This window comes from Lontra canadensis, unplaced genomic scaffold (assembly GCF_010015895.1).
Source record: "Lontra canadensis isolate GAN:19392208 unplaced genomic scaffold, GSC_riverotter_1.0 scaffold22, whole genome shotgun sequence".
Classification (NCBI taxonomy): Eukaryota; Metazoa; Chordata; class Mammalia; order Carnivora; family Mustelidae; genus Lontra; species Lontra canadensis.
In genome coordinates, this window is record NW_022631016.1 from 13,255,091 (window position 1) to 13,281,221 (window position 26,131).

Sequence of the window (26,131 nt, forward strand, 5' to 3'; positions counted from 1 at the left end):
GAATGATACAGACACTGGCTTAATCCTGGAGGTACAGAAACCGCTTTCCTCTCCTGGCATGTGTACACTGACTACTTCCACTGGGTCTTATTTTCAATTCTACCCTCAGCGCATTCATTCACAAAGGTTTATTGGGCAGCAGGTACCCCAAAATTAACTCACTTTATGCCTCCGGCTTCTGAACATTAATCGAACCTCTTTAACAGGTTTTGTGACTCGCGGCCAGGAGTCCCTCAGCAGAGGGCAGGCTGGTTGGCCTCACTTCTTCCAGTCCATTTGGGTTGGTCACCAGGCCGTCCTAACTGGCCCTTGGGACCCTCCCATGTAGAACCAAACAAGGTTTCCCGTGCTTCTGTTTTCACTCCCAGATGACTTTGATCAAAGCATCCAGGGCCAAGTCCACTCCCATAACAAACCGATCCGGCAATACTACGTGATCTCCTCTGTCCTCTCCTTCCCCAAATCACTCAAGAAGTGCTTGAAGTAAAATGCCCCGTGTGAACCTCCTTGCACGCATCTCTTGCAGGAATCCCTCCAAAGCCTTGCCAGGCAGCCCCAAAGAGTAGCCAAGGAACACTGTACCCAGAGGGACCAGTAGGGGGAGCAAGACTTCCGAAATGAAGCAGGGATGGTTCAAGACACCACTTAGACCACCTCAAAAGTCCGCTGCAGAAAAAAAAAAAAATCAGTATCAAAGGTCGCGTCTTGAAGTTACAGCTTCTCTCTTAAAAAATTGCTCCACTTCTCCAACCTTGTCAAATGTCAAGGCAATCTGCAGTGATTCTCATCTGTGCCTTGGGTCAGGATGACACCAGTCTCACCTGTACAAGGAAATATTCACGACAATCTGTCACTTGCTTAGGAGTGACAGGAGGAAAATGAAGCCTGGAAATCCTCAACTCTAAAATCTGTAGCTTTCCTCCTTTTCCAGATAGATGGGAGGCCCGCTACTTATCCTCAAAGGCGGAGTCGGTCAGCCCCTCTGCTGTCATTCCGAGATGTCCTTGAGGTCAGGATGTCCCTCCCTGTGCTACCAGCTCTCCCATCCGGGCTGACATCCTTTCTTCCCAGTGGGAGAGAACAGCTAGTCCGCACTATCGATGTAACTATCCCATCTGCTTCAATTAACCCACTAGCCTCCTCCATGCTATATAACCCACTTCCTGGACAGCTTCTGTAGAACCTTAATGAACCTTCTCTAAGCCTTAATGATCTTGCAATCCTCCCAGAACTTTGAAAAAGAGTAACATTTTCAGAGATGAGACCATAGCTAGGAATAGAATCTAGGAGAAAGTCTAAACTGTGTTTTTTTTTAATGCATATAAGAATTAGGTCACCGCTTTCAATTATCCTGATCTCAAGCTTACACATCAAAATATCATCCTTTTGGAAATATTAAAAGTGTGACCCATTATAAGCCACATGAAAAGTGGCATTATATAACTAGCTGTCCTTTCTCTTTTGTATTTTTCTCTGTGACTTAGCTTTAAGAGACTATTAAAGTAAAAATGTGACATAGCCATACGATGGAATATTACGGAGCAATACAAAGGAATGGGATGCTGGTACACGCGACAACACGGACGGACCGTGAAAACACCGTGCTGAGAAGCGGACGAAGTCGCTCACGGAAGATGACACGTTGTGGGATTCCCCTCCCACGAGACGTCCAGAAGAGGCCTATCCATAGTGATGGGGGAACAGCTGCCTAGGGATGGGGCCCGGGGTGGGAATGTTTGGGGAGAAGGGAGACAGTTAAGGGGTACAGGGTTTCTTTTTAGGGTAACCAAAATGGACTGCGGTGATGATTGCATAATCCTGTGAATATCATAAAAGCCACTAATTTGGGTGGACTGTCTGGGATGTGGGTCTTACCGCAATACAGCTGCTAAAAGCGAGAGCATGCCTCTTCATTCCAGACTGTAGCTCGAACTTACGAAAGTCATTAACTAAGCCCACCTTATCCTAAGTGCTAAAAGGGGCCTACAGTCTCTTTTGCTCTTTCAGCTACAAGTAACATCTGCAAACTATCTTGGAATCTCCATCAAGGGTAGCAACGAGCCCGTAATGGATAGTGCTTGAGCAGGACTTCCCTCAAAAAGGCGGGAACTAGTTCCCTCTATGCTATTTACATATCCATTCGGTTGCAGAGAATGTCTCAAACAGGAACGTCCAAAATAAAGATGGGAATCCGGATGCCACCATCTTCGCTCACTCACGCTGCCACCAGGGAAGGTTTACAAGGCCCACGTACTTGCCGTTTGCTAACCAAGTCCTTTCAGTGAGGGGTGGGTGTTGAGGAGGGAGAATAAATTTTTAAAATGAAAAACCTCCAGTTTTTAATTACGAACATTTCTTAAATCAGGGGAAAAAAAATGCGAAAGTTGGAAAATCTGCTTTTTTAATCTCCCTGGTTTATCAGTGCTTAGGGAAGGAAATTAGGTTAATCGGACAGGATTTGCCCTTTACAAAGGCATGCTGGCGACATTCCCCAGTGGCCTGATCTCTTTTGGAGTCCTTTGTTACAAAGCTTCCTGACACTGGGGACAGCATATGTTCCAGCCCATTGTCATAGGAGTGGAGGTTTCTCAGCATACCCCATAAACATCTGTCATTAGCTGCCTTTGCAAGAACGAAAGCAGATGCCTGGAGCAAGCCACCGTGAACTCTGACACGGCAGGAAGGTGGATACATTTCAGAACAGAAGGTCATTCCAAAAGACAAAAATACTTGAATACTCCAGGCCTGGCTACTCGGTTGCCCATCATGGAACACTTAAAAATTCCACTAAATTATTTAAAAATTATTAGGAGAACGATTTGGAATACCCAAATAAGAGCTAGATGAAAGAAAGACCAGCTTGAACCTCGGAAATGAAGCCACCGCGCTTGGAACTTCTAATACAGTCCATGTGCTGCATTTGCAAATGTAATGCTCGAGTTTTATGGGAGATTGCACAAGCCTGCTATGAAGTCTTCATCGAGGAGATCCTTTGGGGGCATTTTTCCCCCTCAAAAACTCATGTAAATATTCCACACCATCGTCGCACACACGGCAATGTGCACTGAAGCAATTTAACCTTAAACAAGTTCCCTAAAATGTACTGACAAAGAAAATGAAAAATACCCAAGTAGGACTGTTCAACAGAAGTCATTTCAATGAATCATTTCAGCAAAGCAAAGGAAGAGGGGACTTTGAGTCTACAGATGGCCTCTTGTCCTAGGCAGTCTCGCTTAAGCTCCTAGATTCTGTTCAGGGCCAGGTCTAAGGAGAGGAAGGTGGCCAGGACACATAATTTAAGAATCAACTAGTTGGGAGGGGGGCCAACCAATGCAGCATGACCCTGGCTGGGCACTTCCTTATGTTCTGCACCCTCCACACCAGCCTTGCCTTGCCCAAAGTTCTCTCTGCCAGGGTGGCCCAGACAATGGGATAAGATAGCACAGTAAATCAGAGCTAGCTCTCAAAAGCTTGCGAGTTCTAACCACAGCTGCTAAATACAGACCCAGTCTCCTTCCTTCCCCGGCTCTGACTCCTCACTGAGAAAAGGAGGGCTGTGCACAGCCAGCAGCGAGTTAACAACTTAACTGTTCTTCAGTGTTAAAATAGGCATTAGGTGTCCAAATTTGCAGAGCTAACTTCTGAAAGTTGTGTCTAAGCCCAATCAACTCACTTATGTGTTGCAATACTTCTAAGAGTGGACGTTCCTTGGAAATGTTTTGGGATATAATTGACACACAACACACAGGCTTTCTTATTTTTGCTGTGGTTTGGGAGTGGCTCTCCATTAAGCAACCGCCCCCTGGCCCTCCACTCCTAGCTGGTTACAGACTAAACCACTGACAGGTGTTAGTATTAAAACTAAGATCGCCAGACTACACCTTGTTTTTCCAACAAGACACCTTTCAAGAAGTAGTCCTGTATGGCGGCAGCAGTCAAAAAAAGTACTTGGACTATGTGAATGGCCATATGTGTTTCTAAAGAACATGTTTATTAGATGTGTATTAGATGCTTTTATTTAGAATACGATTTTAAATAAAAGACAGCAATCCACACACACAGCCCAGCAAAGCCCTACAAACCAGTTCTCAAGGTGTGGCTCCCAGACCGGCATGGGCAGCACCTGGGAGCCTTCAGAAATGCCCATTCTCAGGCTTCACTTGAGCCCTGCGGAATCAGAAACCCTCGGTGGAGGCCCGGGATCCTGCGGTTTAAAAAGCCCTTGGGGGGGTTGGGGGGGGCAGGTGGGATCTGATGATCTGATGCTGTTCAGTTCCAAGAGCCACTGCCCTACCGGTAGCAGGAAATAGGGGTTTGTCACTGATGACTTTAATTCCTCCTGGGCAGGGCATTTCCAGCTTGCCAGGACGACAAAATGAGGGGGCTTGACCACTCATCGATCCCGGGGTTCAGGGCACGGCCTCCCGCTGGCTGGCTGCAAATCTAGACTCCTGGGCCCACTTCCTGGCCCCCCACCCACCGGGGCATGGGGGCTGGGGGGAAGGGACAGATGGGGGAAGGAGGACTGGAATCTCAGGAACCACCTCCCCAAGTGAGTCTGATGGGCACAGCCAGTGGAAAGCACTAGAAGGCCGCTGAGCACTAAACATCCCATCAGAAGCAACTGGGGAAACTGATCCTTTAGATCAGGGTCAGCAAACTTCTGTGATAAGGCCAGGGGGTGAGGACTTCTCTTGTGCTGCAGGAGCTGGAAGACAATCTGAAATGAGCAGCCCGGGAAGGGGCGCGGCTGCTTAAATTCCAGCACAACTTCCCTCAATTTCAATTTCAGGTCATTTTTCAGGTGTCATGAAATACTCTTCTTTGGAGGTTTCCAAACATTAAAAAAAAAAAAACGCACCAAGCCCTCCTAGCGTGCGGGCAGCAGGCGCGGTTTGCCACCGAAGGCCGGTCCCTCAGCTCCGAAGCCCGTGGTGTGTGGGGGACACGCGCCCCTTTGACACCAACAGCTGCCTTCAAACAGGTGAGGGTTATTTTTAAGAATTCAAGTTTACTTCACCTACAGTATTATGCGGCTTGGGGAACCACACAGAACATACCGAACGTTTCCACCACCTGAGGAAGTCCACAGGTGTTCCCCCTCCCGGGCAGAATTTCTCAGAAGTGCCCCTTCGGTCTGATCTCTTACCTTTAAACAGGCCAATGCAGTCAGTTTGAAACAAAAGCTGGAAGCTCACACTTTCACAGCTGTTTTAAGAAACAGGAAATCCTTACATGGAAGTTACTAGAATAGGTCTCCCTTGGGCCAGAGTCCCCTTTCCTCCCCCATGTGGGGCAGCTGCTTGGAATCTACCCACCCCTTCTCTTCTAGGGCTCCCATCCAGCCCAGGTGGGGTCTTTGCAGATGGCAGGCGCAGTGCTGGAGAAAAGAGGAAAACAAGTTCCTTCCCCGGGAGATGCCTTTACCCAACCCCATCCAGGGCCTCACTCTGAATTCCAGGGCCTTGCCCTCTCTCTCCTGAGAGAGAAACAGGTACAGTTTTCCTCAGAAACAAATACAATTCAACTAAGATCATCCTTGATGGTCTCTGTGCACAAACTTCATCAGCACAGTTCAGGAAGCTGCTTTACCACTGGATTCCCCCACGGACAAAAAGAGCCTTCACAGTATCTTGAGGGGGAGAGAGAGGACCCAAAACACTGGGTTCTGTTCCAGACCCAGAAGCCCAAGGGGGTGGGATTGTGCAAGAGGGAGAAGGGAAAAATGAAAGCCCCCAGCCTGAGATTCATGCCATCAGAAGGGATGCTCCAGCCCCGCCCTGGAGCCCCCAACCCCACAGGGCAGGGGGCAGCCCAGCTGGGGACAAGCCGCGAATGAGACCAGGTCAGACGAGGAAGAGGACGCTCCAACTGACCGCAGATCAACACACCCAGAGTCAACGGTGCTCTCGTTTCAAGGCCCATAGGATGGCGGGGTGGGGGGGACCTTGTTAAAACACAGATTCCCGGGGCCATCTTTCCAGAAGAGGATTCAGCAGGTCCGGGGTGTGGCCAAGGAACCCGCATTCTTAACGAGGGCCCTGAAGATTATAAAGCAGCTCATCGGAGAACCACGCATGGAGAAGCACCGCGTGGGAGTTTGGGACATTTAAACCCCAAAGTCCCACTCGAATGCAGTGTCCAGCGTGGGAGGGTGGGAGGAGAGAAGAGAGATGGGAAGATCAAGGACAGGGGCTCCATTAAGGGAGAGAGTAAGGCTCCAGGGGCGGGCTTCCCCGTGAATCCCCAGAGGCAGCTAGGGTTGAGGAGGGCCGGTCAGGAGCAGCAGCAGGAAAGCAAGATTGTGAACACAAGATGATGAAACATCAGAATTCAAAAATGTGATTTTTTTTTTAACCCTTCTATTTCCCCAGAGCAGGAAAAAAAAAAAAAAATAGAGGCCACCACCAAGGGGGAGGGAGTCGGGGAGGCGGCGGGAGAACCCGCTGATCTTGAGCAGTGACTTCGAGGGAAAGCATAAATGTCATGATAAGGACAGCACGTGTGCTCAATCCCGGGGGCCCACGGAGAGGAGCGAGCACAGCAAATAGCCAGGACGAGGAGGGGCGGGTGGGAACACCCCCATCCCAAGACTCCTCTGTCCTACTTCGCATTCCTCCTCAAGAAGTGGGAAGCTCGGCTTCTGCCTTACTGCAGTTGGGCTAACCAGGCCTCCCAAGGGCAGCTGTAGGACTACAGAGAGCATCCTTGGGAATGCACCAGCGCAGTGCCTGGTAGAGAGAGGTCACTGGGCACACCTCCTCCTCCCCCCTTTACCCACTCTATATGCCAACCCTGATGAGGAGCATCTGGCTTAGTAACGGGGGCCTCCTTCCCCCACCACTCACCAGGGAGGCGATCATGGGAAGAATGTGATTTTCCCATCTCACCACAGCAGCATCCCAGGTTGGAACTCTACAAACATGTTTAAATCGGGATCAGCCACAGAGGGCTTCTGGATCCCCCCCAAGTCTTGGTGTACTGTGGGTACTGGGTCTTTGTACATGGACAGGACGATTAGCTTCCCATGTATATCACGGACTGCTTGGGAAAACTCGTTCCAAACAACAGGGCTATAAATGAATTTTCGGAATGGAATGCAACTCAGTTACAGACAGACAACCACCTGGATTTGTTTTAACAAACTGCCTCTGCTTTTTTTTTTTTTTAACTGATTACAGTACATGGTGCCATGTCTAATTCCTGCAGATAATTTGTAAGTCGTTTTCTTTCCAAATAAGATCTTCACATACATTTTTTTCATGATACTTGTAATAAAGAAATAGTATTTATTTAAGCCTCCAAAATAAAGAATCTATTTTTTAAAAAAGATTTTATGTATTTATTTGTGAGAGAGAAAGAGAGAGAACGGGAGCCCAAGCAGGGAAAACAGCAGGCAGAGGGAGAAGGAGGCTCCCCACTGAGCAAGGAGCCGGACACGGGACTCGATCTCAGGATGCTTGGATCATGACCTGAGCCGAAGGCAGACGTTTAACCAACTGAGCCACCAAGGCGTCCCAAGAAGAATCTAGTCTTGATTCAATGTTTTCTATTTACCTCTCCTGGTCATAAATCGTGACCTGGTCCGAGTTTAGCACACAGGGTTAATTAGCTAAGTTCAGTCTTCATGGGCACCAAGAATGCAAGATAGTATCCTGCTTATCTGCAAGGATGAGACATCTAATTTGCTAAGTGACCCACAAAATTGAAAGGAACCACGGGACTGACGGCACCTGACCTCTGCCCTTCTCGTCCCGCCTGCACATGAGCGTGGCAGGAAAGGTCTGGAAACACCACAGGCTCACAGAGGCACAAGCAGAGTGTGCCACCGAGATGTGGAGGCTGGAATCCAAGCAGAGAGACCGGCAGATCAGAGGCAGGCTTGGGTACAAATAAACAGACGAGGCCTAAAGGTTGGGAAGAAGAGGCCAAAGTTGGTAGATACCCACAAAGGAGAAAAGGCAAAAGTGAACAATTTGGCCCCCGAGGGAGGACAGGAAGCCAAAGAAGGTCATGACCTAGGGCAGAGGCCATACGCATTCTCCTGCAAAAGCCTTTACAGAGAGAGAGAGAATTTGTGTTCAGCTAGAGCCTCACAGGGGCCAATAAATACTGCTAATAGCACCCAATCCCCCAGCCACCTGTCTACCTATCTGGCGGGGTGGGGCTGGGGGAGCAGGGGTAGGGCCCAGCTGTTCAGTCCAAAGGGACAAGGGAAAAGCTGGGTCTCAAACTGTCTGAAATAAGCTGGATTCTAAATCCACTTGGGCTGGATTCACGTAAAGCTACAAGAAGGCAGGTCCCAGAGGCCCGGATCTCTTAGGTCTTAACAATGGATTTTTCCAGTGGCGGTGGAATATGGCAGGTAACAACACAGAAACGGATGCACTCATAGTAAGCAGGGCCTGTAACACCTGACGCAGCCCACATTCCTCAGAACACCAACGCATCCTACCGTGTTTGTTACTGAAAAATCCCCACCTCAATGCAGATGTGGAAATGTAGGGGCTAACAGTCTTAGGTTTCAAAATGCTCAAATTTACAACAATGGGTAAAATTTACAATACACAGAGCTATGCAGATTTGCAAAGACACACATGTTTTCACGTGGGAGCTGGGTGCACTAATAAGCAGACTTTTTTTTTTTTCCCCTGTAGTCCCAGAGTAAAAATTAATGGAAATATTTGACTTTCCATCTTTGAGCCGCAAGAAGCCAAACCAAATTCTTGGAAGAGGTCTAGAGAGTAAAACTCACGTGGCTCTCAGAGCCTAAAAATATTTTCTCACTCAAAACCAAGTACTTTGGACACACTGCGTTTTACTTGGTCTTCAGCACAAGACTGGAAGTCCCGGTGGTGGTCTGTCTCTGGAGCGCAGACTTCTAAGAAACTCCGTGGGCTGGAGTTTAATATCCATCTCAGAGATGGGTATTTCCAGGATGAAACAGCAAAATGTGGGAAACACACAAAGAATTTAAGAGTTTCCCAGCTCAGTGCCGTCTTTTTAATACAGCTGTGCTGTTCTGATTAAAGCGACTTCCAAGAATAACAGATGGACCCAGACTGATGTTTCAACAAGAGAATCCAATGCGTCTGATTTTCACAATTATCTGTTACTTGTCACCAGCGTGCCCCTCTTTCCCCTAATGTAGACAGCTCTGCAGACACCTCCTCTTTGAGAAGTGAAAGGATGGGGCAGCACCACTCACACAGACATGTCTCTTGGCCACGGCCAATGCTCAGGAGTGGTCAGTCTCAGATTCTCCCTCCTAGGAACCTGGACCCAAGGTCTACAGCCATTCTTTCCTGACATTGTCTATTCCATAGGAAAGGTTACACAAACCAGAATTTCTACTGTGCTCCTATCTCTAAAAGCAGCACAAAAAAAGGTACCCAAGAATAGAATAGTTTAAAAAGGAATTACATGGGGGCTCTGGGGGGCTCAGTCTGTTAAGCATCTGCCTTCAGCTCAGGTCATGATTGCAGGGTCCTGGGATCAAGTCCCACATAGGGCTCCCTGTTCAGTGAGTGGGAAGTCTGCTTCTCCCTCTCCCTCTGACTGCCCCCTTGTGCATGCTCTCTCCCCCCACCCCACCCCCGTCAAATAAATAAAAATCTTAAAAAAAAAAAAAAGTAAAAATAAATTACATAGGGAGTTAGTGCTTAATGGGTATGGAGATTCTGTTTTGGGGGTTATTTAAAAAGTTTTGGAAACAGTGGTGATGTTTTCACACATTGCTAACATAATTAATGCCACCGAATTATACATGTAAAAACAGTTAAAATGGTCAATTTTATGTTATGTATATTTACAATAAACACCCACAGACACTCAACAATAGAGGAAAACCCAAACTCCAAAAAAGAAAAAATGTATATCCATTCTTTTTTTCTTTCAACTCAAATTTGGATATTTGCAGCAGAGACCCATCACAGAAAATCATTTAGACACCTGGGGAAAATGGAAACCCCGAAATACAAGGGTCACAGCCTGTCATGGCTGTACACACACACACACACACACACACACACACACACACACGAGCCATGGATCAAGATGGTGGTGGGACTCCCCAAGCCAGGGCTGTATATTGTTTTAGGGATATGCTGTGCCCCTCGACTGGACTGCAAAAACACTCCCATTTTGTTAAACTTTACTGTCAGCCACCTGGAAAACTCGATCTTTCATTCTATCTTGAAGTGATAAACTTATCAATAAACTATGACACAAAGTTAAAATAGGTCATGAACACGTTTTTGAGCTGAACCCCTTGGAACTGCCGATATTCGACTGTCTCAGCCTGGAGAGATGGCAGTTTCATACGGTTCCAATGGACCCACAGGTTCACTGGGTTGGAAGTAGCCTTTGCAATACAAGGGACACTTGAGTTCTGCGAGGTTACCAGGAGCAAAAATAGAACTAATCCATGCTTCCTTCCTTTTGAACACAAAAGGAATAAGATTTCCCCAAAATATGTGCATTAATGCAAAAGTTTAAAAAAATTGAGAAGGTGATATACTTTTAACAATAACAACATAGGGTTGGAATTACGTCCAGGCCAGCTGTCTAGAAAACATCTGTTCTGCTGTCCCATAGCTTGGCTGAGACTCAAAGCGCCCTGCGGACTAGTTCTGCATCACGAATGCTGTCCCCATCTTCCTCAATTTAAGTGTCTCTCTGCTGGTCTCCCCCTTCCCCTACCTACCACTCGTGTGAGCAGCCCCAAGGAGTCCTGGGCCGACCCCCCCCCCGGGGAGGGGCACACCAACCGCCAAGCACACAGAAGAGACTGGCCCGGCGGTGGGACCTCTCCCTGCAGCTGCCGGGCCCACAGCTGGCTTTGCGTGCGAAGCTTGGAATGCTGAACTCCAGGGCATTCCTGAGCTCTTGGGGGCCAGCTGGGCTGTCAGTTTCCTTTCCGATGAAATTTGCAATTCCGTTAAAATATTTCGGACCCACCCCTTCGCATTAACAGCCAGATCCAATCTGTGGGCCCCGGAAGTGCCATCTCGGAGATCCAGCTATCCACCTCCTGACAGGGTGGGGGGCACAGGTGTTGGGCTGCCCCACTGTCCCTTCCCCAGCCCTCAGCAGGCTTGAGGGAGATGCCCCCGGAACCCAGGAGTGGATGCACGTGGTCCATGAACTTCACAGGCTGCATACTCCCTGCCAGGCACACAAAAACGCACTCGTCCTGGCAAAGTGAAGGGAAAACAGCAAAGAAAAAACAGCGGGGCAGGACAGTGAGTATGAGGAAATGATCAAGAAATGCAACAACAACAAAAATCCCTACGAATCCATCATGAAGTTTCACAAAATTGGGCCCACATTGCTAATTCCAACAAGTCAACACTGGAATGTCAAAGAGAAAAGGTTGGGATGGCTGGAAATGGGAGGAGTGATCCTCCAAGTAACGGGTCCTGGGTCCCCCATCTGGCTGGAGGAAGTCTGACTTTCCATGCGGTGGGGCGGACTTGAGAGTAACCCGGCCATCTAACTGCCTTTTCTTGAATTAATCAAATGAGAACAATAACTTTTAAGCCCAAATCTAATCATACTCGTGGCAAGCCAATAAAGACGGAAGGGCGAGGAGGAGGGCATTTACTTGTAGACTGGGGTGATTAAATCCCCAGCCAGGAAAATATTTCTAAAGACCCCATAGAGAGACAATGCAAACAAAAAACCCCCACAGAATCACTGCTTAGAGTAATTGCCTTGATTAAGTTTACTGGGGTAAGCTGAATAACTACCCCTTAAAACACAATTAGGTAAATTGATATCACTGTAAGCTGTTTCAGAGCAATCAAATTAGACTCTTCTCGGAAAAGAATAGCTCACTTGCAAAGTGAAAAATCTAATTTAGAGCTTATTACTCAATTTACAATGTTCCTAAGGGTGCTATCGTGATGGCCCGTGCAGCTCATGAGTGTTCCAGAAAAGACCGATGTTCAAGGCTGTCTTTGCTCTTACACTTCCATAAGAGCTAATCTAGCCATACCCGCACCCTGCAAAGCCATGGTGCTCTTCTAAAACTGTCTGCGGTTCCATGTCCAAGAACACACGGACAGGCGTACCTCAGAAAAATTGCAGGTTTGGTTCCAGACCCTCACAATAAAGTGTTTGAATGAATTTTTTGGTTTCCCAGTGCATATAGAAGTTATGTTTATACTATACTCTAGCTACTAAATGTGCAACAATGCCTAAAAAACAATGTGCATATATTAAAAATACTTTATTGCTGGGGCACCTGGGTGGCTCAGTAGGTTAAGCCTCTGCTTTTGGCTCGGGTCATGGTCTCAGGGTCCTGGGATCGAGCCCCACATCGGGATCTCTGCTTGGCAGGGAGCCTAGGTCCCCCTCTCTGCCTGCCTCTCTGCCTATTTGTGATCTCTCTCTCTCTCTGTCAAATAAATAAATAAAATTTAAAAAAAATACTGCTAAAAAATGCTAGCCTTAGGGGCAGCATTTTTGCTGGTTAAGCATCTGCCTTGGGCTCAGGTCATGATCTGTGGGGCCAGGGATCAAGCCCCACGTCAGGCTCCCAGTACAGCAGGGAGTCTGCTTCTCCCTGTCCCTCTGCTCATGCTCTCTATCTCTGTCTCAAATGAATAAATAAAATCTTTAAAAAAGAATGCTAGCCATCATCTGAGTTTTCAGTGAGCCATAATCACTGATCACAGATCACCGTAACAAATACAATAATGAGACAGTTTTAAATATGGCAAGAATTACCAAAATGTGACACAGAGACACAAAGTAAGCAACTGCTGTTGGAAAAAATGTCACCGACAGTCTTGCTCAAGCAGTGTTGTCACAAAACTTCAATCTGCAAAAAGGCAAAAAACAAACAAAAGCCTGTATCTTTAAGCTCAATAAAGGAAAGCGTGATAAAATAATGTAGGCCTAGAACGAACTTTCAGGGCAAGCGCGGACCTGCCCTGCTGCTGTGTCCTCCACAGGCCACAGCTATGCATAGTTTTCAACCAAGTGTGCTAGCGTGTCTCTTGCACATTTCTTTCTCCATCTGCAAATACTTCACGGCGAGTAGAGCGTACATTATAAATCAAACGGGAACGTTTTGGTCCTCTCTATTCCCTGGACCAACCTACAGTAGTTTTACTTTTAGTGTGAAATGGAATTTTAAATTAACAGTGAAGCTATGTCCCTGGCCAAAAAACAAAACAAAACAAACCAAAAAACCCACTCTCCCCAAAACAGCTGAGGACATGTGCAAAATTCTCAGCATCTGAATGAAATCAGTGAACATGCCCTTCAGTGCTCTCACAAAAAACACACTATGTTCTCCCGCCTACCCAGGGTCCCTGAGGTCCCACTTTAGGATTTTAGAGACGCCTGGCTCTGCTCAGCTTCCAACACTAAAAAGGATTTCAAAATGGTTTTTTGATTCACTTGGGAATCATTTTGCTGCCGTCAGACCCAACCTGGCCACGCTCAAGGTCAAATGGTTGTAGGAGGGAAGGTAACTGAGCAAGGAGAACGGAAGAGCTTTGGAAGGTCAACGAAAAGGGTTCTAGCTTCACGTAAAGCCCTCCTCCTCTTCTCTCTGCTTCCTCTACAACCCTGGGACCAGTGGTCCACACAGAGGATTTGAGAGTACTCCCTGCTCTTACTGTAGGCAACCACGACCCCCAGGCAGTTCTCAGGAAAGCCCTCTATACCCTTGCTGCTCAAATGTGGTTCAGGAAACCAGCAGCAGCATCACCACCACGGGGTGCTTGTGAGAACCGCTGACTCTCAGGCCCCGCCTCAGACCTGCCAATCAGAATCTGCAGCTGAGCAGGACTCCCAGGCGAGTCACATAACCTAAGAGACCACAGTCCCCCAAGTAGGGCAGACTAATAGTTTCATTAGCTTTTATTTCTCTGACGCCACATTTCCCCAACAAAAATGTCACCAGAATGTTTTTTTTTTAAAAATGCAGAAAAATACCCATTTAATAGCTTTTACCTCATTTTTTTTTATTGTGGTAAAATGTACAAAAGAACGAAAAAAAAGCCACTTTAACCATTTAAGTGTTCAATTCAGTGGCATTAAAGCACAAGGACATTTTCCCACAACTGTCACCACTGTCCACCATCAGAAATGTTCCAAAACTAAACTCTGTACCCATTCAACAATAACTCTTCATTCTCCCTCTCCCACCCACACCCCCCACACTGATTTTTTTTCACATCTTTTAATAAACTGAGTTAAAAGTAGCCAATACCTTGAAAAGTTATCCTAGACAGCCTTAACGAGGACAAGGCCATGCTCTGTATCTTGGACCCTAATTCCTTGAAGAATCTGTCCCTGACCAGTTACAGAGTCACTGTGTCCGTCCTGGGGACCAGAACCCATTCATGAACTTCTCCTAACCCTGGGCAAATACACCTGCAAATTCACATCACAGTGAACTTGAGATGTGAGGAAAGGAAGGACGTCAGGAAAGAAAGACACTGGAGTCCCCTGGCCACAGTCCCTTCTTGATCCAAGTCGGAATGCAATTCTTCTGTCTTGTCGCACTCTTCTGGCTTAAACCCTGTAATTTCTACACACATCTCCAAGCTCCTTATACTTGGGAATGACAGAGTGGACAACGTAAGACCAAGTATTTGGTGACTGACGGAGGATGAGAAGTCAAAGCTGAGAGTGGCTTTCACATTTAAGTGCATGCTATTCTGTTCAGTTGTTCCAAGCCCACGATCTCTGTCAGCGGATCACTGTCAGCAGTGAACACGATTACTGGCCTGACCGCCTCACTCCACCTCCGCCCACTGAGCTGTTCATTAGCTAGGACCGAAAATGGCCTCACGTTGTACAGAGTTCAGACCCTGTGTCATGGACAGCAGCACCAAAGGGCTGAAGTTTTCGTGTTAGCTTCTGCTGAGCGGTGTACTCAGACGGGAACAGAAAGCATCTTAGATCCCCAAGGACACCATGTAGAGCAAAATAAGCCAACCACACCAAAAAAAGGACAAAATACTGTGTGCGTGTGTGATCCCTCCTCTCACACAAAGTATCTAAAGTAATCAAAATCAGAGACAGAGGGTAGAAAGGTAGTTACCAAGAACTGGTGAGAGGAAAGACAAGGAATTGCTGGTGGGTAGAGTCTCAGTATCGCAAGATGACAAAATTCTAGAGTTCTCTTGAACAACAGTATGAAAATACCTAAGACTACTTAAGTGTACACTTAAAAATGGTTATGTTTATGGGGCGCCTGGGGGGCATCTGGTTAAGCGTCTGCCTTTGGCTCAGATCATGATCTCAGGGTCCTGGGATCGAGCCCCCCATCGGGCTCTTGCTCAGCAGGGAGCTGGCTTCCCCCTCTCTTCCCGCTTGCCTCTCTGCCTACTCGTCACCTCTGTCAAAGAAATAAAATAAAAAAAAAAAAAACACTTTAAAAATAAATGGTTATGCTTAGTGTTAATGTGTTTTTTACCACAATTTTTTTATAGAGGGGTAAAGTTAAAAAAAAAAAAGAATTATCTTTGGGATTAAAAAGTCAATGAAGAAAAAATTCCACCAACAATCTATTTTACAACACTTTCAGGAGCAAAGTTACATCAAGTCAGGTGCACTGTTTAAATACACGCTTTTCTGTTTTTTACATCATCTTGAAAAGTACGTACAGAACCTAAAAGGAAGTGAATTCTCATCCAGGTCAAGTGGGAAGGGAGGACAGGCAGGATAATGGCAAGAGAGACGAACATGGATGAGCCCTGCATGGGAACGTACACACTTAAGCCTGACAAAAGTCCCTTAGGCTGTCCTTAGTTTACAGATCATACTGTACAGCCCGAGAATCTGATGAGAAGGAAACCAGGCTGGGCAGCAGTTTGAGTTCCCGCTGGCAATGACCATCAGACTTGAGATCTATCTGCCCCCTCCCCATCCCCCGCAGTCACCATGGACCAAACCCAGCTAGGTCTTCACCACCGGACAAATGCTGATCAACTATTCAAGACTCTCAGACGACAGAGAAACGGAGGACCTGCAACACAGCCCAGAAACATCACTCGATTAAGCCACGAAACGAGAAAGGTGCCACCAAGTGGACTCTCTCTGGGAAGAGGTCTTGATAACCACGTAGCCCGTATCTGCCTTAAACTACTTGACACTGACCCTGAAGGGTTTGTTCTCAACAAAACTGGCAAACCAGAATAGACAATGAGTTTTAAATACTGGCAAAGGACATCCTTCTCTCCTTAGGTCTTAGATTTTGCTATGTGCCTCTGAAAAAGGGATGCATTGGTAACATTAAAATTAGTTTCCTTGATAAAACAGAGACACCAGCCTTCTTTTACAATCGCGCAAATACAACCGATGAGCTAATTTCTGGATTCATGTATTTGTTTTCGCTGATACAAGCTTTTAGGTTACACTAAAGAACAGGACACCCAAAGCAGTGGTTGATGCCCCCACCTGAAGGAACCTCTTCGTTTGAAGAACAAGGTGGACAAGGAATTCAGGTGAGGTGTAGCCCACAGTGTTCTTACAGGAACTGTCGCTACCTACATTCCCACCAGCAGACCCATATTTTCAACATTGTAGGAAATGCAAGAATTTTAAGGCAACGTGATAAGGAAACCATTACGCAAATATCCATAATTCTGAAGTTTTTCTCAAATTGCTTGCACCCTGTACGTCTGTTTCTTTAACAAGATTCCCAGGAACCAGCCAAGTGGAGCGCTCTTCTGTCCTGTCCCGGTTGGAACATTTTGTACGTTCCATTTGGGGAGTTTTATTACATCTCCCCCACACACTTAAGGTGTATGTTCTACATTCTTTCCAGGATTTGGTTTTTCCCACTTAGAAAAAAACACTGAAGGTATAGGCGGGGGGAGGGAGAGAGGCGGGCAGCGAACACCCATGTGCTCCTGTAGGACAACCTTCGGAAGCAGAGCATATCGGGAAGCCACCCACGTGTGCTCACCTGACCATAGTCTGTTCGGAAGACCACGACGCCCTCTGCACAGGAATTGACAGTACTTGGAAAATGCTGGCCATTTTCTCTCAGCCAGACCCGTGTCCCCTGTAAACAAAACAAAGGAGATTTCACTGGGAGCTTGGGTTGCGTTTCGTGGCAAATCACCACTCTCAAAACCACTGACTACTACATTCTTTTAAGAAAAAACAACAACGTTTTAAAAAGCAAATGTTTTTCTCAGACAAGAATGACTCTTCAGAAAGCATCAGGCACAGCCTTCGCTAGAGACAAGCGTGACTGAGCGTCCCACCAGAGAACACGGAAAAGGAGGCCAGAAAATAGTAGGCCCTGTGTTGCGGAAATGCCAAGTGATTTATGCGAATGATCTCATGTCACTCAGAAAGGCCCTTGAGACAGGCACTGCTATCACTGAGCTTTCCAGAGGGAGAACCTGAAGGCCTAAAGGCAGAGCAACTCTCCCAGAATCACAAGATGGGAAGAACTTGACTCCAGGCAGTTGGGTTCCAGAAACAAGTTTAACCAGGTTGCCACATTGCTCCACCAATGTTGAAAACTCACTGGGATCTGCTAGCTCCCACCTTGCCAGCTCCAAGCCCCATGAGCCTGGCCACCTGGACGGCATTCGAACAGTCTGCTGACTTCCTACTGGGACCAAATCCAGGGGTCAAATCGATGTTCCAAGATAGGGACTAAAGTCTTAGGAAAGATCAGAACTTTTGCTAGAATTCCACCAAACCACCCAACACATGCCAGTGTTCAGGACTGTAGCCCAAGATGGAAACTTCCAGATCCTATTGTTTTCACCTGGGGCCTAGTCTTCAGCGTTGATTTTATTTCCATTTGTTATGTCCCCACTAGACAAATGAAATAAGCACAGTATTTATCTTCCGATGATGAATTTCCTCCTCCTTTAATTTCACAACATGAAAACCACTCATTTCCAAGAACAAGGGATAAAAGTCTGAAGAAATCACTGGGTGTTACTGGTCAAATTATAACAAATTATCAGTATGATGTATGCCCATGTGATGGAACATAACATTAAGCACTAATTTTTCATCAAGTTATTACTAATTTGGTCCACTTCATCAACCCCAACAAAAAGGACCGCAAACAAGCACATCCTTGTGTTCATGTGAAAATACTATACCCAAGTTATCACTGGAAACGGTACCTGCATGGAACTTTTTCTAGAACTTTCAACCTCATTTTATTGGTCTACTTAATTTGTTTTTATTTCAAATGTTAAGTGAAATATATAAAATATATTGATTAGAGTATATTTCACTTGCCATTTAAGGGGCTCCTACTAGTCTCTTAAAAGAGTTGGTGTGGGATAAATAATACAGACAAATAATATAATATAAATAAATATAAATAAATAACATATAAGTAATATATAAGTAAATAATATAGAAGTAACTTTATGCTATGTTATTTTTCATAGGAGTATTTTAGTTTTTTGGGTTTTTTTTTTTTTTTTTTTTTTGGTTGTTGTTGTTTTTGAGAGAGTGCACTGGGGGAGGACGGGTGAAAGGGAGAGGGAGAGAGAATCTTAGGCAGGCTCCACGCTCAGTATAGTCAAATGCCGGGCTCAATCTTATAATCCTGAGATCAAGACCCAAGCTGAAATCAAGAGTTGGATGCTTAACCCACTGAGCCACCTGGGCCCCCTCCCCCCACGTTATGTGCTACTTTAAATTATGTTTATCAGTAGCAAAAAGAGTAGCTAACTTCCAATAATGGTGTGCCCATGTGTCACAGTCACAAGTTAAGAGCCTCAAGGACACTGGATTTAATACCAACCCTCAGTAAGCTAGAAATCCTGCCTCCACCAGGAGGAAACTGAAACTCAGAGCCCAAGTCCTTGCTTTCCACCACAGAGCTGTTCCCTCTGATTCTTAACCCCATGCTCTTTCTACACTTCATACTATTTCTCTCCTTGAAATAATTCATAAAATAAATGGATGAATCAATGCACATTAAAATATAACAACAGGGGCACCTGGAGGGCTCAGTTGGTTAAGCGTCTGCCTTCGGCTCAGGTCACAATCTCAGGGTCCTGGGATCAAGCCCCACATCAGGCTCCTTGCTCAGTGGGGAGTCTGCTTTCCCCTTTCCCTCGGCCTGCTGCTCCCCCTGCTTGTGCTGTCAATTAAATAAATCTTTAAAAATATATAACCCAGAAGTCACTTTACATGGCCAGTACCACACATGCAACCATCTGTTCTCTTCTACCTCGCTCTCCAGGAGGGAAAATTTAAGATACAAAAATCTGAATTGGGGCCCTTTGGCTGGCTCAGTCTGTAGAGCAGGTGACACTTGATGTCGGGGTTTTAAGTTTGAGTCCCACATTAGGTGTACTTATTTAAAAATTATTTTTAAAAATCTGACTTAAAAATTACTCCCTTGTTGCCAGTAATGACCTTGTTTATGCCAGCCAGGAGCTAGAACCTTACTCGGAATCCCAAGTCAACACTGAGTCTGGTCCAAGTCTTTGGGGCTTTGGGACCAGCTCTCCTGTTCCCTGTGACTGGCTCTCCCAGCACCACCTGCCACAGCCCTACAGAAGCCCTCCCCACAGGCATTCCTTTTCTCCTTGTTACGCAAGTCTTGAGGTATTAACTCATACTTCAACCTTACCTCCAAAGAGGGGTTGAAATCCTCAACAATCATACGCAGCATCAAAAATGATTACGAGCTATTTCTCTATAAATCTCTATAAAGCCTGCCTTATTTAAAGAACACACAGAGCATCAAGAGAGGGGAGTCCCCACCCCTGAAGGCGTCACTCCCGTCCCTCTGATGGGCAGCTCAGGCTGAGACACAGGGAACATCAAGAATTCTCCTCCAACTGCCTGCCAGTCAGATTTAGCACACAGCTGCTTCCAAAAAGAACATTCACTTCCGCTGTCCTCTAACACTGTTCTCTCACACATCACTCCACCCCAAAACTACATTAACTGCAATGATCTAGAAAAAGACTTCCAAGTGCCTGAACTATTTTTATTTATTGAAGTGATCTCTACACCCCATGTGGGGCTTGAACTGACGACCCTGAGATCAAGACTTGCACGCTCTACGGACTGAGCCAGCCAGACACCTCCGTTTCTATCATCTTTTTTTTAAAATTTATTTTAAAGATTTTATTTATTTGACAGAGATCACAAGTAGGCAGAGAGAGAGGAACGGAAGCAGGCTTCCCCCCTGAGCAGAGAGCCAGATGTGGGGTTCGATCCCAGGACTTTGGGATCATGACCTGAGCCGAAGGCAGAGGCTTTAACCCACTGAGCCACCCAGATGCCCCTCTATCATCTTTTTAATTTACACATCATAGACTGCAATATTTTAAAGTTCTAAAATACCTACAGACACACACACGTACACACACATGTATGCGCACACTCAAATGGAAACTTCCGAAGTTCTATAAGGAAGGTGAGAACTTTTACTCATTGGGTAAAATCATGAAATAATAATTTACAGTGGTTCTGTCCCCCAAATCCTAAGTCCGAAGCATTTTTTGCTACGACTATCACCTGCACTATTTTTTTTTTAATCAAAATGGATTTCATGGGTTGCCCATTTCTAAAATCTCTTACTTAGTAAGAATCAAATATTTTATTAGGAAACATTGCTGAATTAATATAAATTGTTGCAAGGATTAACATAAACCTTCTGACTTCCAGAAGCTACACAGCGTTCAGTTTCTTACACCTGAGTTGTGCTTCGGTACTTTTTACTGTCCATGAAGGTCGGGTAAGCCCTTTGTTGACACAGTCCTATAGGATCAAACAGCGGTTCAACTTCCTTCGTCCAAAGGTCTTTTTCAATAGGTGTGAAGAGATGCTGATAAGCGGGTTCTAGGAAATCCACCCGGACTGGAAATTTCAAGCCCATTGGCCACAACACGAGGCCTACAGCCTCTGTCTTCCACAGGTAGGAAGGGAAACGCATTCAAAACACTCCCTTTGTTCCTCGAAAAAGCTTAAACTGGCAATTTTCATGAAATCGGAACTACAGGGTACAACTGAAGTGGCTATTTTTACAGATTGTTCTTGATGGTTTCTCTGAGCCCCCAAATGTTCTGCCTCCACTCTATGTGAATAGAACACACATGCCCAGGTCCAGAAAAGAGGCCACCCACAGGCATTTGAAAATGAAGTCACAAGCGGACACTCACCAGATCATCCAGGTCTATGTGGGGAAGAAATATTTGCCCACCATATGCAAGCCATTATATTCTGTCATTGTTAAATAAGGCTGGTAATTTAATGCACAATCCAGGCAACCTAGCATATGGAGAAAGCTCACGATTTGAGTGTTAAAATGTCTTTTTAAGTTTGATCATAACACACACATTTTATTAAAACTTGGGCAAGTTTGCATCCTAGTCTCTGAGCCGGATATGTGTGAAATTTAACAGCTAAAAATTTTCCTGCACGTAATCACCAGTAACATTTTTACACCACAATGTCCTTGCACCAAAGCTCCCATCCCCTTTGATCTGGAGCAATCCTGTAGGATGGGATGGTTATTACTTGCCTCCCTGTTTCTGAAAGGGAGGTTCATAGGGTCTACTTTCCATTACCAACAAATGATTTCCTGGATAGAAAAAAAATAATAATACTGACTGTACCACGTGTTGGTAAGGATGTAAAACGGTACAGCAGCTTTAGGAAACAGTTTGGCAGTTTCTTAAAAAGCTAAACACAATCTCACCATGGGTTCCCACAATTCATCTCCTAGAGATCTACCTCCTCAAAAGAAAGGTTTCAACAAGTCTTGCATGCAGGGACGCCTGGGGGGCTCAGTCCGTTAAGCTTCTGCCTTGAGTTCAGGTCATGATCTCAGGGTCTTGGTATGGCTCCCCGTTCACTTGGGAGACTGTTTCTCCCTTTGGCCACCACGCCCAGCCCTCTCATGCTGTCTCTCTAATAAATAAATAAACTCTTAAAAAAAAAAAAAAAGTCTTGCATGCAAATATTTGGAGCTACTCATTAATAGCAAAATACTAAAAATCATTCAAATGACTACTAACTGGTAGAGAGACAAAACGTAACAAATCCATACAATGGAACGCTTCCAAATCATTTTTAAAAAAATGATTTCCAAACCTACATACTTCTCAATTGTACATACACGTTCTGTAATGGGAAAAACCCAGTTGTGTCTCTGTAACTGGGCGACAAGAAATCAAGAAACATACACAGACCCACACACCCACAAGCATTCGGGGGGAAGGGCTGGATTCTCTGAAGATCTGTGCTGAGTTCAAGTCCCTGCTCTCCACTCATGTCAGTAAGGGGCTGAGACCACACAGGAGACTTGCCCAAACTAATCGAAAGATGAGACGGTGACAGATTGTATCACTGTCTCACAGGGCTTAATTATTAGACCCATCACCCTGGAAGATAATCATATATCCCCAGCCGACTGGGGACCCGCGGTGCCTCCTCCCTGGGCCAGGAATCTCATCGGGCTCTTTCCCGCCACCATAGCAACACCACCTGAAATTTTTACCTCCCGGCCCTTCCCACACAATGCCTGCTGATCCCTGCTGGAAGGTAAAGAAGATAAAGTCACCAGCATAGATTCCAATCTACTTTTTAAGAAGTACTGCATTTCCCTTCTGATTTTAAAAATGATTTTCTCTTTTGAACTTTGACGGAAAGAAAAAAAACAAAACTAAGTTTAAAAAGAAGGTAAGGAAAAAATCCTAAAGAGAGACGATGCTATGCTTTAAATACCACTCCGTGTGGCATGTTCTAATTACAGATTCACAGAAAGGAGAACATTTCTCGTACCCAAACACACAACTCAATCTCGGACCCAGAACCACACCTACTTCTCTTACTTGGCCTGTGTTAGTAAGTCACGGGTCAGGATTCTCTAAGGACCCATGTAATAAAGTCACAATTTGTTCGGAAATGTGATTTTTTTTTTTTTAAAGAGAAAGGGATCAAATAAGTTTGCAATGGCTAAATTAATAGGGCTCTTTAAATCTGTAGTAGGCACGCCTTGACGGCTCAGCCAGTAAACATGGGCTCTTGATCTCAGGGTCATGATTTCAAGCCCCATCATAGCTACAAAGGCTCACTTAAAGAAGAAAGGAAGGAAGGAAGAAAGATTAAAATTAATTAAATCGGTAATAAATTCAGCAGCCAAGGCAAAATTCTCCTCTTCTGCCTGCAATCACTTCTAACCTGGCATCTTCTACAATATCTAATACAAAAGGCTGCAGGGCAAGGTCTGGGGGACCCTGACCCTACTGAATTCCAGAAACTGGATGTGGATATTATAGTACCAAGGATTTAAACAGCACTTTTTCTCCATTTTTTTTTAATCGAGATGTAATTGACAGATAACATTAGTGTCAGGTGCACGATTCAGTATTTGCATAACTGTGACATGATCTCCAAAGCCTAGTTAATATCCATCACCACACATAGTTATAATTTTTTTCTTGTGATGAGAACTTTAAAGATCTCCTCTCTTAACAACTTTCAGATACATACTACAGTATTAACTATGATCACCAAGCTGTACATTACATTCCCAGGACTTATTTATAACTGGAAATTTGTTGTCTTTTGACCCCCTTTACCTACTTCTCCCATCTCCTCCCCACCCCTCGCAAACCACTGATCTGTTCTCTGTGTAAGTTTTTTTTTTGGGGGGGGGGCGGTTAGCTTCTACATATAAATGAGATCTCTGTTTTATATTCTTTTTCCCCCCTGTTGAAGTAGAAACACCTTTTCAACATATTTTTTTTCTAATCCTATTATTCAAATCCAACTTAAAAGGTATGGCTTTTGCAACACAAAGTCCTAAAGCTGATTTCTCAACCTGGTATTAGTGACATTTAGGTTGAGGTAATTATTATATACAGTACTAGTTGAGAATCATGGAGCCAGAGCAATACAAAGTTCTAGAGCCACAGCCAAATCAGAGTTTCCAAAACCAGTTACTGTCAGTGACCTTGTTAACAAAAAGCAGATGCTATTGCTTAATTTCTAGAAACTTCTACAACTTCCCAGAGCCGAACTGGCCCAGATACAGCATACCTGGGGCGGATCTAATTTCTGGGGACATTAAACCAGGTACATACAGAAGGGAGGGGGTGGCTCTAGGACTCAAAATGTTTGACAAGGAAGAAGTCCAACCAGGCAAACAGTCTGATGGTGGTACGAGAAGGACTCTCTCTTTTTCCCTCCTCCATCTGTCCAGTCAGTTAGTTTTTAAAGTAGATCAGAACAGACGTTTCATGTTTTTACACAGATGACTGAATGGTACAGACAAAACCCGGCCACGGTGCTCTTGACCCTCAGGAGCTATTTCAACCACCCAATGCTCACAAACCCCCAACACAAAACTGGTCAGGAATTTGGAAATGGTGCGCACAAGAATGGAGAGAGGGGCAGATGCCCATGTAAAATGTAAGCGTGAAAACTGCAGCATGACCACAAGCAGTGGGGACAAAGGACAGCTGGCTGGAGACAGACCCAGCAGATTTTTCCCCAAAAAAGAACAGGGAAGGGGAAACCCAAGACTTCTCCTCTCCAGGGATGGCCACTGGGACAGTGGGGCCCTGGGACAGAGTGAAGGGTCAGGGGACCAGTGACTCTCAGCATCCCCACATCCGTGGGTGGTCTTTCCATCCCCTGGCCACACAGCCTGCCGACTGTGGGGTCCTCAAGGCTGAGTGATCTCAGACTCATTTCCTCACCTCATGATGGCAGGGCGTTAGATCTGAGACACCTCATTTCTCAACAACTGTATGGATTCCAAAGAGGAACCCTTCAACCAGGCCCGGGGCTCCTTAGACTCTCAAGGGACCCTGGGTGGTTTTAGTCTCAGGTCTCAAAGGGTGAAGAACTCAATCAGGTGCTAAGGCCACAGCTCCACCCTGTACCAGCCACCGAGGTGGGGTGGGGGGGGTAGTAAAAAAGGGAAGTTCAAGAGAGAAACTATGAGCCTAGAGCCCGTGATGATGGAGACCTGTGGCAACTTGTGCCATTCTACTTTTGGTTGTGGGACAGCGACGCCTTTTGTTTTCTGGATAGGCAACCCCAACAACTGTCCTCGGCCCATCAGGGCTGAGGGCATCACTAGATTCCAGAGGAAAATGTGTTGTGGACATTCTGCTCTAGACTCACAGACATAATCACCCCCACCCTAAGATGATGCTGGATGTGTTAGATAGCTCCCTAGACAGGCCTCTAGAATCCTCGATGGTATTGCTGAAATACTATATATTTTTATAAGAAATGCTTTCCAGCTATTTGTAGCTACAATAGATTTGTAGCTTTCAGCTCAGTCATCCTCATCTTCACTAACATCATTTCTGGGCCTCGTCTATGGGCCGAAGGACCATCTATGGTACCATTTCCGCAGGTAGACATGCAGCATCCCCAACAACTCAAACACCCCTAAAAACCAGTATGGCTGCAAACGGAGGCCTGTCTGCATTCATTATATGAAGTGCAGAGACTGTTCGTCCCACGTCTTTGGAGAACTCGTTAGGACCCCATCCTCCCCTCCCTCAACGCTGCCACCAAGAAGGATCATGAGGCACTCACATTTTTTCTTCTTGTCCTGCCCAGAGGGTCAAACTCTGTTACCCCTATCAGCTACTTGGAAGGGCAGTTTCCAAGGAGAAAGGACATGAAAAGCTTCCAGAGGAGCACATGAAAAGGGTATGAATGGTAGAAGGTAGAAAAGGAGAAAAAGAAGAAAGAAAAGGAGAAAAAGAAGAAAGAAAATGAGAAAAAGCATCACCAACCAGAAACTAACTTTTGCTCACTGGTAAAGATACAAAGACTCATTGGCATCTCCCACTCCTGATCCAAAAATCAAACCCAAACTTTGTTAGGTGGCAAGATGCTTAAATTATGACTTGTGTGATGCTGTAAAGAGTTTATTCCCTGGCCATGGGGTCCAGCTTGCCAACTGATTCAGTCCCTGTTTTATATTCTAATTTTCTTCCTACCTTCTTCACAATTCCTTAAAATAGCTCGTTAGTTACTCTTGTAAACGACAGTGACTAGAAATAATCCAGAAAGAATACTGAAAGAACAAAGATATCCCCAAGTTGCTGAGATCATCTCAAACACTGAGAATCCAGAGAACAAACTAGTTCATCTCTTAGTTAACCAGTCATCACAGAGCCAACACTTACGT

At 45.5% G+C, this 26,131-nt stretch overlaps 1 protein-coding gene across 1 annotated transcript in view; it reads right to left on the reverse strand.

The window, feature by feature from the left end:
• Nucleotides 1-26,131, reverse strand: part of MYO10 (myosin X) — a 212,118-nt gene that overhangs the window by 150,095 nt on the left and 35,892 nt on the right. The window contains 1 exon segment of the mRNA XM_032861894.1: nucleotides 16,934-17,032. Coding sequence (XP_032717785.1) covers nucleotides 16,934-17,032 — 99 coding nt within the window.